Source organism: Bactrocera dorsalis, chromosome 1, assembly GCF_023373825.1.
Source record: "Bactrocera dorsalis isolate Fly_Bdor chromosome 1, ASM2337382v1, whole genome shotgun sequence".
Lineage (NCBI taxonomy): Eukaryota > Metazoa > Arthropoda > Insecta > Diptera > Tephritidae > Bactrocera > Bactrocera dorsalis.
In genome coordinates, this window is record NC_064303.1 from 83,516,775 (window position 1) to 83,536,631 (window position 19,857).

The 19,857-nt window shown below is 34.5% G+C and overlaps 1 protein-coding gene across 9 annotated transcripts in view; it reads left to right on the forward strand.

Moving 5' to 3' along the window:
- The window catches only part of LOC105222066 (synaptotagmin 1), a 79,656-nt gene that overhangs the window by 36,784 nt on the left and 23,015 nt on the right, over positions 1-19,857 (forward strand). For 6 of the 9 annotated variants that reach the window (XM_049446703.1, XM_049446701.1, XM_049446704.1 and 3 more), the window contains 5 exons: positions 8,494-8,707; positions 8,790-9,052; positions 9,110-9,205; positions 11,732-11,926; positions 11,998-12,174. In XM_049446703.1, coding sequence (XP_049302660.1) covers positions 8,503-8,707; positions 8,790-9,052; positions 9,110-9,205; positions 11,732-11,926; positions 11,998-12,174 — 936 coding nt within the window. In that variant the 5' untranslated portion in view covers positions 8,494-8,502. The remainder of the gene's footprint in view (positions 1-8,493; positions 8,708-8,789; positions 9,053-9,109; positions 9,206-11,731; positions 11,927-11,997; positions 12,175-19,857) is intronic. The other 3 variants (XM_049446710.1, XM_049446707.1, XM_049446705.1) reach the window with 2 other exon arrangements.

Below are 19,857 nucleotides of genomic sequence, written 5' to 3' on the forward strand. Positions count from 1 at the left end.
AGGACGTAGGACAAATTTCATAGCGATATTTCAAAAACTGACGGAAAAGCACGATATAATCAATATCTCAGTTTTTTTATAAACAAATATTTTTTTCACTTTGGTAATATTTTTAGTCAGTATTTTCTTATTGAAAAATGTACATTAGACTTTTCAGTTACTAATTAATAATTAATACGAAGAACTTTACAAATCTGCGATTTTGACAAATTTTTGAACTTTGCCTGTTGCGTTTGCTGCTAGCGCAGTGAGCATTACTTTCCAAGTCTCGAAAGAAGTAGATGCATCAAAAAAGCTTCACAGCCGCAGCAAATTAAAAAAAAATGCTTTATAAAAAAATACATTTTTGTTAAAAAAACGACAAGTCGAATAAGTTCAATGTACATATATCCCTTTGAAAAGCAGAGAAAACTGTGTGCGTAAACATTTAAAGCTACTTTTCTAATAAAATTTAAATTTTCAAAATCCAAACTAAAAAATGTGTCATATTGAATCGAAATAAAAAATATACTATGTCCAATATATTGCCTCAAAGAACACAAAAAACAAATTTTGCCACGACAAAATATTTGGAATGACCCATATAATTTATAGGCTCTCCAATGATCCCTATTATGTGTTACAAACGTCGTGACAAACTTAATATATTTTATACAGGCTATGAAAATGCACACCGTGAATCAAAAAAGTTTTGGCACACCTCAGTTTTTCCACTTTGCTTCAATATAACTTTTAATTAACTGAACATACCAAACAAAAAACAAACATGTTTGTGTAAATAATGTTTTTTAATACATATATACAAAAATTAAAAATAAAAAATTCATACAAGTAGGAAATTATTAACAAAATAATGAAAAAGAGTCATATTCATATCAAAAAAGTATTGGCACAAAATATAAAAATGGTAATACAAAAGATGAAGAAAAAGAATTTGAAAATGTTTAATATTTTGTTGCACCTCCCTTGGCTTTAATAATCGCTTACAAACGCCTTTGCATACTTGCGACCAAATGAGAAGTCTCTCGACTGGTAATATTGGCCCATTCTTCCTTCAGAGCATTTTTAAGGGATTCTTTCGAAGTTATTTGGTGCTTGCAAAGCAAATTGTTTTACAAAAGGCTTAAATAAACAAGCTTATCCATTTTACGTCTATAAATACAAGATTCCCAACTCCACTTGCCGCTATACACCCCCACACCATTACGTTTCCGCGTGAGCTAAATGTTTTCTCCAGTTGCTCTTGCATTTTTTCACTCAATTTTACAGCCGAAATTTTTGGGTCTTTTACCACTGCGCCAACAATGGATCGTTCCTCCCGATCAGAAAAAGTTTTTGGCCTCCCAGATCTGTAATTGCTTTCTATTTTTCCGCTGTTTATGTAATGGTTTATTACATTCCTTACACTGAAAAATGATCTATTGACAATTTGTCCTATTTCGCGCAATAATTTTTTTTTCCAGGTACAGATTCAAAATGAGTTTCCGCACTTTAACGGTTATCTATTTTCTGCGACCCATTTGCTCAATCTATGTCAAGCCTAAACACATTACTAAAAGTCAATTGCTCTAATTAGTCGTTAATAATATCTAAGAGAAGTCACCAAAAACGGGATCAAAGGAAGTCCACTTAAAGAGGAATAAGCAAAAAACATGATGTGTGCCAATACTTTTTTGATGTGTTTTCCGCTATTTCTGACTTCTTTTCTAGATTTGGGGGGAGTGGGGGGTGAATGTAACGGTATATATAACGGTATATCGCTTGCATTTTGTTTTGTTTCTACCAGTTACACTATGTACAAAAATTATTGAATAAGATTATTTTTTGTTGCTTTTTAACTATCTTTCTTTAGAAAATCAAAGTGTGCCAAACTTTTTTAATTTATTGTATGTATTATGAAGTCTAAAAAATTGTTTGAAATGGTTTTTATAGAGAGTTTAATGTGAGAAGGGTAAAAACATCTTTCTTTGCGAAAATTTTTCTTCAGAACCGAACTGGCAGAGTTTATGCCAGTCAAGGGCTTACGCAAAACTAACTTATTTTTGCCTTAAAGTACAGCTTGGTATACTAAAATCATTTTAAAGTTTGGTACATAAATTACTGAAAGCAGATTTCCTGTCGAGTCCGCTGTAGTGCCGTAACTCATTTGATGTCAGCTTAATACATAAAGATTTGAACGCGTTTTTCTCCAAACTGCAGTTTTACAGTAACATTATCTGGTCACTACAACAAACAATTTACGACACAATTTTTCTATAATAAATTTAACCTTTTTTTGCATATCCGCCATTTCTCAAAAAATGCATATACATTTAAAAGCTTATATGTATATCTATATGTATGGCAAGCATGTCTTATGTATAATAAGATACCGCACTTTATTTTGGTTATGATAGCGCGATATGAATACATAAATGTTTTCACATATTTTATATTAAAAAAAAATTAATTAAATTATGTATATTAAATTAAATTATTTTTTCCTTGTTCCCAGAATTTATTATCAAAGTCATGCCTTTTTATGGCTCTAAACGCCTATTTTCCACAGTTAAGAATTCAATACATAGCAGAATATTTGGCGTACCCAACACAATACGATAAAGAGTAAAATTTCAATAGATATTTTGCAATTTGAAACAGTTAAGAGTCACTAAAATTGATTTATCGATTAATCTGAGCCGAACTGACATCTTCTTTTTGACTAAAATTAAACAAATTTAATCAATATATAAATAACACACAAAGTCATCTAAAAATAAAACTTCATACTTGATATACATAAGCATCCCTCCGAATTTTATGCAAAAATCTCAAATCTTCAGCCAAACTAAAGTGACCGTCATCAAAATGAAAACAAATGCTTGCAGCTGTTACCTGTATCATACACATATGTATATGCTGAGATATATGTGTGCATTTTATATAGAAACCTTACAAGTTACCGTTAATGATAATAATATAATATCTTCGACATTATATTTTTCTATACTTAACTGTATAAAGCGCTAAATTTAAGTGATGCAGACCTAAAATTCACGCCATAAAGCTCAGCTGCACACACTTATTCCTACAAGAAAAGCTTATTTACATTACATTACCTTCTTATTATAAATGTACATATATATGTATATGTTTTTCCCCATTTTGACATGAAAAATGGCTATGACAGGGTCTGTGTTCGTCTACCGTGGCGAAGCAAAGGCGCCATCAACAGCTGCCAACCAGCACCAAAGCCTTTCCAACTGACGTCATTTGCGCTACGACTCACTGCACACTTCGGCACTAATGTTCACATATACATATATGTATATATTCGTATATAAGCTATATACAAACATATACATATACAGCTTGCACAACCACCTCGAAAACATAGTCCACATTCAACTGAGTAATAAGCTGTGGAGCTGCGGTCTTAATGCCAACTTTAACATCACCCTGAGGTTGCCCGCATTTTCTCGGAACTGGGTTGAATTTGACATGACTGCAGTTGGACCGTTGGTATTGAAAGTGCGAGTGCATTTGTGCAGTGAAAAAATGTGTCAAATATAGACTTACTGTTAATGAGTAGTGCTTTTGCATAGTTTTCCGTCGACATGGCTGGGAAAATATGCAAATTAATTTATTTTCCCTGTATTATTAAATTTTAAAACCCTTACAGCGATTAACTAAATGGTATAGTGATGCAATAAAAAATATTAAACGCAAAGTTGAATGCTAAGTAATGCTGCGCAAAAACTAATTTCAGGCGCACTAACGAATGGCCTTGTGGTACAAATGCTGGAAGGCGCCTTAGTATATTGGTGAACTTCTAAAATTGTTATACATTTATGTAATATTTTCAACTGTATTTTCAACACTTCAAAATAATTTTTTACAGAGTTCAGTGTAATTGGAGCCAACAAATTTTAATTAATAAAATATACTTATATAATATACTTGCTAGTAAAAATATCAAAAATTATTACAATTTCACAATAAACAAGGAGACAATCAACTATTCGTGGAATTTACGAATGTCATAGTAGGTTTACTCTTCTCTGAACAGTTAATCTTCGAAAACGAGCTACTAACACTTATTTTAAGCTGCTTGCGGTTCGATAGCAAGCATGTTCAGCCGTAACTTAAAAAGTTATTCTAGGGAATCGAAGCAAACTAGTGTACGGTGTAGTCGGAAATAATGATGATTATACTCGTAATACTTAATATTTATTAAGTTTAAAAATTTTGCCTGGATTTTTCCTAAACACTGTTCAGTGTATGCTTGTCACAACATTTAAAAACAAAAATTATGTAAAATGACTCAAAAATACATTTTTACTGCTGCTACTATGATGCAATAGGTAGATCAAGTAGAAAAAGCAGCATTCAAACGTTTTTCAGAACTTTTGCAATTTTTGAGAAAGTTTTCCATAGCACAAGGTGCGTTCCAAAGTTAACAGGACTTAAAAAAAAACAGAACAAATTGTTTTTCGGCAAAACCAATTTATTTTATCCAAAATAGTCTCCTTCTGCTTCAATACAATATAATATTTTTGCCTGATCCAAAAGCATGTCGAACGGGTGTTTTAGCTCGTTGGCCGGTATGACCGCCAGTATGCCGGTGCAAGCCTTTTGAATGGCCTCTACGTCTGCATAACGCTTTCCTTTCATGGACAAATGCATTTTTTCGAAAAGGAAGAAGTCGCACGGTGGATCAGGTGAATACGGGGAGTAGTTAATGGTTAAAATGTGATTTTTGGTCAAATAATTCAATTCAATTTCTATGAATTTCAATGATGATTTCGGCTGATTTTTGATGAATTCAGGCACAGTTTCGATAGAATTCCCGGTGATCACGGAATTTGATTGGCACACATGTCAATTATATCCTCACGATCACTTTGAAAACGTTGAAACCACTCGCCCACTCTGCTACGGGATAGGCAATCATCGCTATAAACTTGTTTCATCAATTGAACATTTCAGTAAAAGTTTTACCAATTTTAAAACCAAATTTAATGTTGGCTCTTTGTTCGAAGCTCATTTTCGCACCGATAACACAAACATACTGACACTTAAAACGCAATAACTTCACTTCCAAAATGAAATTCTCACTGGACAACCGATAAAGATAGCACATTCTAACACACCAACCGACATCCAAATGGCGCCATCGGGGGCGCTAGATTCAAAAACTTCTGTTTACTCTGGAACCCACCTTGTAATGTATATATGTATTTTTTATGGCATCAATTGCACACAATGATGAGTTTTATTGTTGGCACTGACTAGTCGACAGTACTATGTATTGATTTCGTGGAAAATTGGGGCCTTTGTAATTTTCTTGAGTCGATTTTAAATATATTTCTTCGTCCATTACAATGCACTCAGCAGAGTCTTGTATTTAGCAATTTATTTAGTATTCGATATTGTATCTGAATTAGTGCTTGGCTTGATTGCATATTTTCCACCATTCAGTTACAGATTTCATAAAGATGAATTAGAAAGGAATTTAAAAAAAACTATCACTACAGTATTAGAAAGAGCATATGCCATTCGGTACTTTACTTACTATACAACTCCAAAAGTTCCAAATATACTAAAAAATTATTGTTTTTTTTTCATTTCTGTATTACATATTAAAGAATTTCAGCTCATGATAATTGAAATAAAGTTTATTTCCCAATGAGTAAAAGTTGTAAACAAAACCTATTATGCACATAAAATTTGATTTTTCCTATAACCTTTCAGATTACTCTGCAGTTCACTGCAATCACGTGTAATTTTACCACGCCGCTGGGTACTCGTAAAAGTGCCGGCTTAAGTCAACCATTAAACTTTCTGTAACGACAGTTAAGCCATAAAAAACAGTAACTAATTGGTCGTAAGTGGTTTTACGTGCATTTTACTTATGCGTTAATGACCAAGCTGCTTACATGCCCTCACCAACACTGATTGATTTTCAGCGTATTGAGACGTGTGCAAGGGAATTTCATAAAAATTATCCTTTTACAATTTTCCACACATTTCTTCGCAATAGTTTATTTTATTACACATTGTAAATATAGCTTACTTAATGTTGATTTGTTAATTTGCTTTATCAAATCTATTTCATTGCTTGTATTCTCTATAGTATTTTATTCGAAACAATTTGTCAACCAAATCAAAATCAATTTCGAAGTTTATGCAACTATGGATGGCATATAAATCACGTGGCAGGTGGCTTTCTTAAAGGGTTACAGAGGCAACTGTGGGCTTAAAATTAAAAAAAAAATGGCGCGGCTCTGCGCTCTATGAGATTTAATATTCATATCTCCTAGACCACTTAATGCACAATATTCAAATTCGCTCAGAATAAGGACTTAACTGACACTATAAAATTGGATGAAATTGGATTAGACCTTTGTCCGAATTCCATATCGTACCAAAACTATTCAAACCTCCAGATACTGAATACGTCATCAAAGTTCCATTTGAAAACTTTTTGTCAAAAATATTGGAAATCGCAATTTAAATTCCCCGGGTAAACGATATTTCAAAAAAAAAATATATATATACATTGGTAATCGAAAAAGTCTGTTCGTAATTTTAATCAAACTTCAACTTTTTTTATATTTGTACTAATTTTTGATCGACCACATTTTGCCATTTTTCAGCTAAAGACACTATTCCATCATTATAAATTTTCAAAACGGAAGCGAACGAACCATTGTTGTTGAACATCAAATGTTATCATCGTCCATTCCTTTGCATCATACGATCATCGTATAGCAGGACGGAAACTATGAGTGCGTTGTAGAAGTTGGTCTGTATTCCTCGAAAGAGAACTGCACTTCTCAATTGCCTACTCAGTCCGAAGTAGCACTTGTTGGCAAAATTTATTATGTGTTTGGTTTCGAGACTGACATTGTTGTTGGTATTAATACTGGTTCCAATATAGACAAAATTATCTACTACTTAGAAGTTATGATTGTACACAGTGATGTCTTGCCCTCATTCAGTACAAGCCCCTATTGCTTCGCTTTTTTGTATATCCTGAAGAAAGCAGCAACTAACAGCGCTGTTGTTATGGCCAATGACATCGATATCATCGGCGTATGCGAGCAGTTGAACACTCTAATAGAAGATTGTATCTTCTCTAATCAGCTCTGCAGCTCTAATTATTTTCTCCAGCAGCAGATTGAAGAAGTCGCACTATAGGGAGTCGCCTTGTCTGAAACCTCGTTTGACATCGAACGGCTCGAAGAGGTTCTTCCCGTTCCTGTCGGAGCATTTGGTATTGCTGAACGTCAGTTTACACAGCCGTATTAGTTTTGTGGGGATACCAAATTCAGACATAGTGGCATAAAATCAGCTCCTTTTCGAGGAAGATGTGGTGTGTATCAATCTTTTTTTCCAAGATTTGGCCCATAGTGAATATCTGGTCAGTTGTTGATTTTCCAGACCTGAAGTCACACTGATAAGGTCCAAGCAGTTTATTGACGGTGGGCTTTAATATTTCACACAGTACGCTAAATAGAACAATCCGAAGCTATGCGATGCTGACACAGATTGCGGGGTCTTCCTTTTTGAAGAATAGGCAGAGCACACTGAAATTCCAATCGACGGGCGTGCTTTCGTCCGACCATATTCTACAAAGAATCTGATGCATGCTCCATACCAGTTCTTCGCCGCCGTATTTGAGTAGCTCGACCGTCAGTACATCGACACTCGCCACTTTCTTTATCTTCAAATGGGTACATATGTATATTTGCTATTCGAACTTCTCATGTTTGGGCAATGGAACGTCTGCTCCATCGTTTTTACGTGGCGAGTCCCAAACACAGCACACAATTCTGGGAAGAAAGCTTCCTCTTTAGCTCGCCTCTTTCATATTTTTTCTAAACAAATTGCTTTTGAAATAACTTGGTCAATTGAAAATTACTGAATTCATATGAATACTTCAATGTAATGGTTCAGTATTCTTCTTTAGAAATCGAAATAGTTCGTGGAATAACCCCTCCATACTTGCAGTTGTTCTTATAAGTGAGCACACACTCGCACATTTCATTGCAAGGAAATTCATTAAATAAAGCAGTTAGTGGAATTGGCGTTAATTGAGACGACATTTGTAGTGTTTCCGGGCATATTACCAGCAAAAGTTCATTCACTGCAAAAGTGAATACATACTCAACCAAGCATGCGGGGTTTCACTAGAAAATTATAAATTTCCTGAAGACGATATGTAGTTATATAACAGTCTTTACAATTATTTGTAAAGCCATGTTGAGGGAATATCACAAAATCTCTGAGGTACATACACAAAACAAAAGCCGTTTCCATTGAAGCCGTATACGCCGTTATGTACCGAGTGAAAGCAGACTATACCTCTTTTGACATTTCGAGAGGGTAACATAAGCCAGTAAATTAAACCATCTGTTTTATTTAATTTTATAAGTAACTTAAATGAAGAAAGCGTTATCTTATCTACAACTATTTACTCAATATTTCTTCATTTTCCTCCAATTCCAGTAGCACAAAATGCCGCCAAACACGAATACGAACACCGAAGAGCAGCTGCCGGAAGAGTCGACGCAAAGTCTGGAACCGGCCGATCAGAAAGTTGAAGAGACCACGCAGCGTGAGGTGTTCCGTGAGCTCGCGCAAAAACAGGCGGAACAACAGCAGGCGGAAAGTCAAAAAATGTTCACCACTTTGACACCCAAAACCACAACAGAGGCCGAAGGTAAGACCACTTTTCAGATATCCTGTGCTTACATACACAGTATGTACTATGATATTATTTCGTCTTCCTTTCTTCCTTGTAGAGGAACCCACCACAACAACTGCGTCTACCATCCAGAAAATCGGACATGCCGGCGAAGTGGTCACCGAAGTGATTGCCGAGAAGACCGGTCTACCCACATGGGGCGTGGTGGCAATTATTATACTGGTATTCCTCGTCGTCTTTGGTATACTCTTCTTTTGTGTACGTCGTTTCTTAAAGAAGCGACGAACCAAAGATGGTAAGGGTAAGAAGGGTGTCGATATGAAATCGGTACAATTATTAGGATCGGCGTATAAAGAGAAAGTAAGTATCAACAACGCTATCATTCCTTAGTAGTTATTGGGTTCTGGTATGTCATAGGTTCAGCCTGATATGGAGGAACTCACCGAAAATGCTGAAGAAGGCGATGAGGAGGATAAACAAAGCGAGCAAAAATTAGGAAGACTGAATTTTAAGGTAAGCTTACTGTGAGCTCTCTACCATCTTGGCGTTGTACAAAAGTCCACACTCTAGTGACAACATCAAACGTGTTGTCAAGGCACACAAGGAGCAAAGCAAACGTTAGCGTAAATAATTTAAGAAAGTTGCAACGGTTCTTTCAGATCTCTTCTTATAATATTCAACCTTTTATATTAAATAATTTGTTAATATGTCTGTCTCTAAAGTAAAGTTTAATTACATTACATAAGATTGAAATGTCACCAATTTTGTTGTTGCACATAAAATTTGCATTCGCATTTTATCTTTTTGGACTCATGTACATTAAGCTCCTTTACTCTTGACTCAATTAAATTAAAAGTAAAACTCTCCGGTGTTGTTGGAGTACTCTCATAACAGTCGACCAACTACTTTTCTAAACCCCAAAAGATGCCTTATATTTTTCTAAAAACGATATAGTTTTTATACCTTTAATGGACGATGAGTTTCTAAAAGGGCTTGATGTGCCTTACAGTGAGTTTTACAACTCGATTTTGGTTTAGAATAGACCTTGTTAATTTACCTGTATATTTTATTTATTTTCTTATGTTAACTTTTCCGTAAGAGAGCAAAGCTGAGATGTAACAAGCAAAGAAGGAGAGTAATTTCCCTTCACACGCTTAGAAGGTTCTGACTTGAATAGCTTAGAACGCCGGTCCGTTTTATTACCTGAAACTCCCATATATCACAATTGATCATAAGACCCTTACAAATCCACAAAGCGCTTTGAGCTTATCACAAATTCATTGATACGACTAATGTCAGTTTCTGCCATCTTCTGGTTCGCGAGAAAAACTGTGGAGATATTTCGTCTTCAGTATTGCAGAGGCTACACAATGAATGAGAAAGTTCAAGGATGTTTCTATGTTACTCTCTTCCATAAATTTTTTTCAACTTGCCTCCGTCAAGGTTTTAGCCCTACCGCAAGAATAAGTATTGGATAATGCAAACCTATGATTGCAGCATGATGAATTTAGCTAAAGAGAAGTAGTTCAGAAAATCTTGCAATTGCACAGGAGCAGGTCGTCGACCAGCGCCTGCTAAGCGCACTCGAAGTCCATTATTCGAGTACTAGAACGCAAAATGTCAATGGAGATCTAAAACGATCCCATTCCAATATCAGCGGCGCAAAAGGGCCTCTATGACTAGCTCGTTAGCTTTGCAGGCACCTAAACGAGTCTGATGATGAAAGAGGTAGAACTCTTTATTGAAAACTGTCGCCCCAACCCTCCTTCTTAGCTTCGACCCATTCATGAAAATCCCCTCTTCACCAGCGACTCTTCCCTATCCACATGTCCCTCGTCGGTATGTGAGCAGTGAAAAAACCGCCACGAGTAGACTCTGTGACGCAGAGGTCCTAGGAAAAGAAGGAGAAGAGAGTTTCTTAGAGCGACTTCGCAGCAATGCAGCTGCCGACAATTTCCATTGGGGCTATGTGTAAAGTGACATTGTTGATGTAGTTCCTGGTGCACCGGAAATGCCGATGAGAGCCGCTCTTTGTACACGACCAAGCTTCTTAAGAAGTGTAACTACAGTTTCGTAGAGCCAAATTACCACCTTTGATGAGAGTCCCCATTTATGCCTTAGTGTTTAAACAGACAAAGTAAAATAAAAATAAACAAAGATTCTTCTTGAGAAAGATCATGGCCTCTTAGTCCTGGCAACAATGGGGCTACTGAACAAGTAATAGACAAAAATGGGAACTGGGTTAAAGAATTCCACAAAAAGATTTAGCGAAATCAATTCAATCTTCGGATGTTATAATTAATTTTACGCTATACCGAAGGCGTTCTATAGGTTCTTCGCCAAATATGGCATTTTTCTTTCAACTCGACTTCGAATCAGCCCAGTAAAAGGGCCTAAAAAATAGAGTCCTGTAGCCGATTTGGCCTTCTCTAGTTATTCGATGTAAACCATGCCCGCTTGAAATCACTGCTTCCAATCTAAATTCTTTAGTCTCTGGTGGCAACGACAAATATTTCATGCAGAAGGCATCTCATTTTCTTGCAATTCAATACTACCATTTGATGTGGCTCATCCTTTACGTAATTAACGACCCTGTTAAACCAATATTATACCGAATTTCTTTGTAGTCTCTACATTTCTACTAACCTTACGTCATTAGCACTCCAACAACACTGGTAGAATATTAAATTTCTAAATGTTGACATTGAGGAAAATTGTTTTCAATAAATTTTAAATCCCACATTCTAGTATAGACCACATATCTTAATCAAGCCACAATTGCACAAACTAATTCACTATATAAAAACAATAAAAACACACATTACGCCTAATCCTATTTGATTTTCAAATACAAGAAATAATTACAAATCAACTAATAAGTATGTTTTTCTCTAATGTCGCCGCTCCGTAAATGATTGGATTGCGTGAATCTGCTACAATACTCTTCACTTGCTCTCTATTTTTCTTATTTTCTCTATTTTTTCTACTCTTTTTGTATCCCTTTTTCTCTGTATGTCGCTTTGCTCTTCCATTTAATAGCTCGAATATGACTTCAACTCGAACAGCTTAGCGGTCACCGTTATACAAGCCGAAGAATTGCCCGCGCTTGATATGGGCGGCACATCAGATCCTTACGTTAAGGTCTATTTGCTACCCGACAAGAAGAAGAAGTTCGAAACCAAAGTGCATCGCAAAACACTGAACCCGGTCTTCAATGAAACCTTCACATTTAAGGTAATATACCTATTTTTGCCATTTTACAATTTGTTAATGAGAAAATTTATATCCTCGTCGTCAACTGCTAGAGCTTGCCCTATGCCGATGCCATGAACAAGACGCTCGTATTTGCCATATTCGATTTCGATCGTTTCTCCAAGCATGACCAAATCGGCGAGGTGAAGGTGCCACTCTGCACTATTGACTTGGCGCAAACCATCGAGGAATGGCGAGACTTGGTCAGCGTTGAAGGTGAAGGCGGACAGGTATGTGATACTGGCTGTGCTGGCGCGCAGCGTTGCCAGCTGCTAAGAGTTAAATTTTTAATTTTCACTTTATTTTCAATTAACAAAAAAGTTGTACTTCTACTAATTTATTATTACTTTCTTCTAAATGTAAACGTAATAAGTAAAATACAAAAGCAAAAAACAACAACAAAAATAAACTAAATATATTTCTAAGTCCCTACGTATGAATATAAATTTCAAAGAGCTGCAATAAAAAATTTAACTGCTTTGAGCTTTTAACTTAAGTGCCAGCTTTCTAGCGCTATTAAAAGTTCAAAGTTCAATTAAAAGCTCAAAGTGAAGTTACACAATTTTTATGCTCTTGCAATATGTTTCTATAAAGTATAATAGCATGTTCAGCTAACGGTTGTACATATCACCTAATTCTTTTAGGATAGATACGAGTATAGGATTAAATAGTTTATATAGAAATGATCAGGAGTTGAAATCCGGGTGACTGTCTGTCCGTCCGTCCAACTGTCCATCCGTAACTTGTGTAAAAATTAAGATATCTTGGTGAAGCTTGAGATGTACCACTGCCACACCCCAAAACGCCGTTAAAAAAACCTATAAAGTGTCACAAATAAGCACCACTGTAATTTGGCACAGATGATAGCAGTAGCAATGGGCATGTGTGGGCTGAAAATTCAGAAAAAGTGGGCGTGGAACCGCCCTCTAATAGATTTATTGTACATATTTTTTAGACCACTAAAGCTACAACAGCCCAAATTCTTTAGCGCAAATCTAATAGGAACCGACAGTACGAAAATGGATGAAATCGGATGATAACCCCGCCCACTCCCCATATAACGGCACTGTTCAAAAGTAATAAAAACGCCATAAATCAATAACTAAATACGCCAGAGACATTAACTTGAAAGGACCTTAAAATGGACGATAGGTCCTTTTTTAGGTAAAATCACATATATCTCAGGGCCTGCTCGACCGATGTCAACCAAATTCAATACGTAATATTCCCCTAATATTCTTATTGCACAGTCCGAAAATAGAGAAATCGGACTGCTACCACGCCTACTTCCCATATAATACAATTCATCTATTTTTCTTCCAACTCACTCTTTGCTTTCCCGTGTACAAAGCAAAAAGCAATTAACGCTTAAACGCCTGATGGTTCCACCAGGAACTACTACTTTTTTGTCAAATTTTCATATATGAACATGCATTTTTAAATATTACACCACGTCACAAGTTGCTTTGATATATCCGTTATCTTTTAGCTCAGTCTCCACTTGTGCGAGCTTTGCAGTCATTTGGAATTTAAAGGAAAATTTTGTATTCTCAAGTAACTATTGTGAAAGTAATAATAATTAATTAGTGCTGAAAATTTGGAATCTTCATCGTTATTACAATTAAATTTGATGAAAATGTTAATGAAAAGTTTACAAATTTAAATTTTAATTGTATGAAATAAAACTTGAATGGTCCCTTGAGGAACCATCAGGTGCCTGGAGGAACCGCCAGTCGTTTAAGGATTAATATAATGGGATAAAATCTTGTACTAATAATACCTTTAGCCTATCTTATGACCGAAAAATGTACAGTATATTGATTTTCGTGTTTCTAACAAACCTGATTGTCAAATCTGACGGTCAGTCTACAGTCAGCGTCAGTATTTATTGCTTGGATTCCGAACCTCTGGTTGACGTTTTGCAGCTTAATATATTTCGCTTTGATTCTAGCCAGTTGCAAGAGTATAAAATGTTCGGTTGCAGCCGAACTTAGCCCTTCCTCACTTGTTTAACATAATTTAATAATACTAGAGATACTACATTGCTATAAACAGTTAACTCGCGTGTAATGAGTATATTTTGTGTGTGTGTATAGTTGGACTTTTTTCGCGCGCAACAGTGTGTGTCAGTTAATTGTGTTACGTAATGACATACAAAGCAGCAGACAAATGCACAACCTCAGTACATAAAGAAATTTACAGGAACCACTGGCAACATTAATATGAAACAGCGCAGAAACCAACCCGTTTAGCTCAACACACCCAGTTCAAAATGCATTAAATAAACGAAAAATAAACTTTAAGTTTCCACTTTAACAACAACCCACTACCAATAAAACAAGTATTATGAGTAAATGAAAAAGCTTAACAACCAACCTTTATTACCCTAGCAAAAAGAAGTGCTTTAAAGTATTCGAAATTTTGTTAATACTATATGAATATATATATTTTGGAGGTTATTTGGTTCTCAAATAATTTTATGATTTTCCTAGTTATTTCAACAGCACAAAAAGCAATTTTACTATAATATTTTACTATAAAAGTTTAATCTCATTTTTACTTATCAAGGCGCTTAAGTTCCACTCAAGGTCTTGAACATTATTATATAGCAGCAAACTTAAAATTAAAATAAGACAACATTTGCAATGAACAAAGCATTTAAATCAAACTCTAAACAAGTTTTTCTTTTCCACTCCCCCTCTATTTACTACAACCACTACTACTACCTCTACTACTACTACTACTATGTACTACTACTACTACTCGTACTCACTACTCAAACTCAAAAAAATAATAAAAATAAAATTGATTTGATTCCGACCTTTCGTAGAAGGTAAATAAATACATACAAAACAACAACAAAAATTCATATGAATATTACTCTTTGTACTACTACTAATATTTCTTTAATTACCACCTCACTTTTACGCAATATAAATTTTTTTCGAATTCTAAAAACAAATATTTTCTGCATTTTTCTCACATTGTTAATATTGTAGTTAAATTTTTGTGTTTTAATTTTGTCGCAAAAACATATTGAGTATTTAACTAATTACTTACATATATAAAAATGTACAGTTTCACCATAGAATTAAAACGAAGAAGCGGCGCAAAAATGATCGAATGGAATCTAATATGAGATTTGTGGGCATTTTTTAATTACTTTTAAATTTATAAATTAAAAATACAATCATTTATGCTACAATATTATTTTGTTGAGAAACTCAGATGAATTGCAGAGCAAACCCCTCCGGCTTTTATTGTACGAGAATGAAATATTAAAAAATATATATTTGAAAATGACAACGTTGTTGGAAAATCACTAATGAATACAGAGAAAACAAAGCCTATATTTTAAGAAGTCTTGATTCTTGTAACTACTTAATAACTCTTTACAGGAATATCTCAAGTAAAGAAATACGTGTTTCAGTTAAAATCTAACTTAGAACTTGGTCGAAGGAAAAAAAAACTGAAATTTGAATTTTTGCCAGACAAATTTGCAAAAAAAAATTAAAAGTTCAAGGAAAATTTCGCGACATTTGTAATCGAAAAAAATTCTTTGTTCAAGTGTATAAGAATTCAATCCTTGACCTGTGTAAAATTTCATGAACATCGGTTGAATAGTTCTCGAGAAGTTATCCAACCGTATTTTTATTATTCGGAAAAACTTGAAATTTTGCAACAATATTCTAAAGGTATTGTAGAATTTAATAAGATAATTAAAAACTTAGATTTTCGGAAACCCCTAAATCCTTATAACCCATCAATGAGCATACGGTAAATTGCAGTGCAAGCTGCACTGATAGCAATTGAATCGAATTCATACAGTCCGCTACTATCATAAAATCAGCGCGCGAAAAATAGTTTTACTTCAAATTCAGAAGAACTTACGAAGTAAAATCAATATTAAAAATATGTTTAAAAAATTTTTTTTCTGTAGAACCATCCAAAAATAAATTCTGGAACTGCCAGTAATGCACATAGTATGAGGTGTGTCAGGAAACTAAATGCAATAAACGAACGGAATAAACTGTAGCTATTTTGTGTTCCGGAACTTAAACGCATTGAAGGAAACGAAATAGTAGATAAACGTGCAAAAAAAGGGCGTGGACTCGTCAACAAAAGCCCTCACAGGTACAGATCAATCGACCAAATATGGTGGCACGCATGATCCGAAGCCAAAAAGAAGCACACTAAAGCAGGTCAAATATCATTATGTTCACAGCTCTCTCCTACATATTATCAAGGTGTGCTGCAGTTTGAATTCCTTCCAACCGAGAAACAGTTAACAAGGAATACTATTTGAGTGTTACGTTTCGTTTACGCGAAACTGTTTTAAAAAGAGCCCGAAATTATGGATCGACAACAATATCATGCCGCAACCACCATATTCAGCTGATATAGCTCCGGGTGACTTCTGGATATTCAGCGACCTCAAATGACCTTCCCGAAGCGGTCAGTTGTGTCAATTGAAGACATTAAACGTGAATCGCTGAGCACTTTGAAGGCTATTTCGGAAATTGATTTTAACAACTGTTTCGACAATTGGAAAAAACGTTGACACAAGTGTATTGGGACCAAAGGAGATCATTTTGAGAGGGACGACTTAGATTTTGATGATTAAATTAAAAAATGTTCAATTATTAGTTAAGGGTTACTATTTGTACTCATGGTAGTATGCACAGAATAGTAAAAAACTCTGTGACTAGAAGATGGCTGGCGCCTCAAGAAGTCATGAATCAAAATAATCAATCCCTCAAGCATCCTAGATATTGTAAAACCTCTAGAATTGAACGAAACAGCATGAAAGAATCAGGAGCCACAATAGACCTATTTCTGCGGTGCATCCTCTTCTAATCTATCTATCCTCGTACAAATGTATATAAATGATCAGCCTTAAGAGGTCAGTCGATTTAACCATGTACCAGACAGACAAACTGTACATACAATATACACATTAGTATAGATTAAACAAGCTTCTAGATATCAAACTTTATCAAAGATACTAAGAACCTCATAAAAAACTGATTTTTATTTAGTTATGATAAAGAGAATCTTATTCAACCGATCATTATGCGGTCCTAAACAAACACTTCAAAACAGTTTCAACTCTAAAATTAAGTAAAATATTGAATGGCGTTTAAAAACCTTCGGCAAAACAGAGACTCAAGGAGCACCGCAAAATTAGACGTTTCTATAAGTGAAATATGTAATTTATGTCAAACCAATTTTCGAATAATTTTGATAACGTATGAAAACACTAATTTTTATATTTTCCATAAATTTTTTTATCTTGTCCTGAATTACTAGAAAAAACTGTGTTTTGTAATATTAATAACAAGTTTAGTAAGAGAAAATCTTACTTTTACTCCAACGACGTTGTCATTTAATGCTTTACAAACCTTTAATACCAGCATGGCCGCGTCTGTAAACATTTTACGGAAGCAAATTGTATACATTAATATCAAGGCTTTGTGGTACTGTCCGTTTTTGAGTACGAATTTTAAATGTTATTTGATGGAGCTAAAGATTAGAACCAACTAATGTAATTGTCAATAGCATAAGCCTTGGCTGCCGTACCATGCAAAATTGCCACATCAAACAATTTTATTTTCGATTTATTTAAATTTAAAAACCGGGCACATTGAAATATTCCTCAAAGTGTTTCTAATACAATTAATACACTACTTCAATAAGTCATACTTTGCACTGAACTCATTACCTGTAGCATAGCAGCACAACAACAAAAACAAAATTTGACGCACTTGAGACACTGATTTAATTGAAAATTGCAGCATTACAACCACACATACGAATCGGAGAACCACAACTGTCCAACACCACAAACACTTTTCTACAACAAAATTACCATACAATAAACTCCAGCACATACGCACACCCACCACACAAAATTACTCATACGCACACACCCAACACACATGGCATACCGTGAAATTACTCCAGCATTACAATCAACACTAGTTATCGAATTTTTGATTATCCATATTGAAAAATGCCACAGATTAACTGTAAAAATATTGATATCGATTTATCTCAAAAGCCTGGCATGCGAATGAGTCTGAAACACACCGAAGCAAGTGTGCGCGCTCGTTTTTAATGCATTACAATTTCAAAATATAAATACAATTTTCATTTTTTTATCTTGTCAATGTAAATTAATTAGTTAGCGCAACAAAAATTGTACGAAAACATTTATACAAAACAAAAATATTGAAAATTATGATCTTTCTCACCAAGTATATTAGCGAAATTCTGCTGCCATTACCTGCATGCTTTGCTTACATAAATTATTTCCAACTTTTCTAGACTATTATTCATTATGATGCGTAAAATATTTGAACTTTTCCGTTGCTCTACATTATTTGTATGAAGAAGATAATTTAAATACATTTCGTTCGAAATTATTTTTGTTCCGAAATCGCATTGCTTTTTTCAACCCATATGCAAAGAAATTATTTCAAATTATATAACTTATATAAATTTTATAAAATTTTCGCTATTCAAAAAAAAAAAATTATATAAACATTAAATTAATATTGAAAATATTTAATCTTCTCTTAATTCTTTTCTTCTTAATTACTTTTATCTTTTATAACACGTTACATTACTTCCGTTCGTATCGCTAAAATGCAAATCGACCAATCAAACCCACCCGTAATGTTGTACCGTTACAATTCAATCCATTACCAAAACGATTTGATCTGTCAAACAAAACAAAAATTAAAAAAAAAATCGAAAATAAAAAACGAAAACGAATTACAAAAACAACTCATTTCAATTTGTACAATCACATCATTTGCCAAACAAAAAAATAAAAATGCGAATTACGAATTATGAAAAAATGCGATTGGTCCACCAAATCGAAAACAAAAATCAAAAACTTCAAACCACTTTCCATCGCAAAACCGTCTACCAACCACCACCACCACAACCACCTCGATCTGTTCAAATCTCTTACGTATATTCGCTCAACTTTAACGTTATAAAACTGGGTTAACGCAATGGCCACTCACACGTAAGTACTCATCAAACGGATTTTCTCCAAAGTACTCATTGTTTTGTTTCGTTGTTGTCACATTACCGAAGTATTTATAATCGTATTTTCGTTGTTTTCCGAATTGGTATTGCTATTAGTGATAATCAATGTGCATATTATAAACAATTATTGAAATTCTTACATATATACTCGTATTTCGATGTATTGGTGTACATCCCGAATGTTAAGCATATTCCTTTGATATTTTTGTAACGAAATAAATGGACGCCCCTATGTGAGCAGAAATTGTTTTTGCACTTTTCAATTTGCCAAAAGAAATTGTTTTTCTTTTTTTTATATTTACTTTAATTTAAATAATTTTTCATGTTTTTCATCGTCGTGTATTTATTTATATTGCCTTATTTGCTTGCGACTTTTACAACAAGAGAGAATTTGTATACATCTTTAGAAGACAGCTGTCGCCAATTGTTCATAGAGTTCCATACCAAAACGAGTATATGGCTTTCATCTAGAACACCCGTTTTTTGCATCTTATCACACTGTTATATTGTATTTATATCAGTTGACCAGATGTCAAACGTCAAAATTCGTCAAAGCGTCAAATGTAACTGAGGCTACTAAAGCCCTTTACCTGTAATCAACCTAAGATCGCATGTGGACTGCCATATTGTGAGGCCATAGAAAAGAAAAACTCCTGCGTTCGAACTATAAATTTGCTAATTGGTAACCAATACAAATTTGCAGAGGCGTTTAACTTCCATTCCAGCCATATCGGTGAGATGTCTGAAGAAATGCGCTCCCAAGTCTTGACCTCCCAAACGCGGGACATATTTTTCCATATATCGCTTCTGCAGGTCTGCTAACATCAAGTCTTTCGTGCAAGTCCAGCGTTATT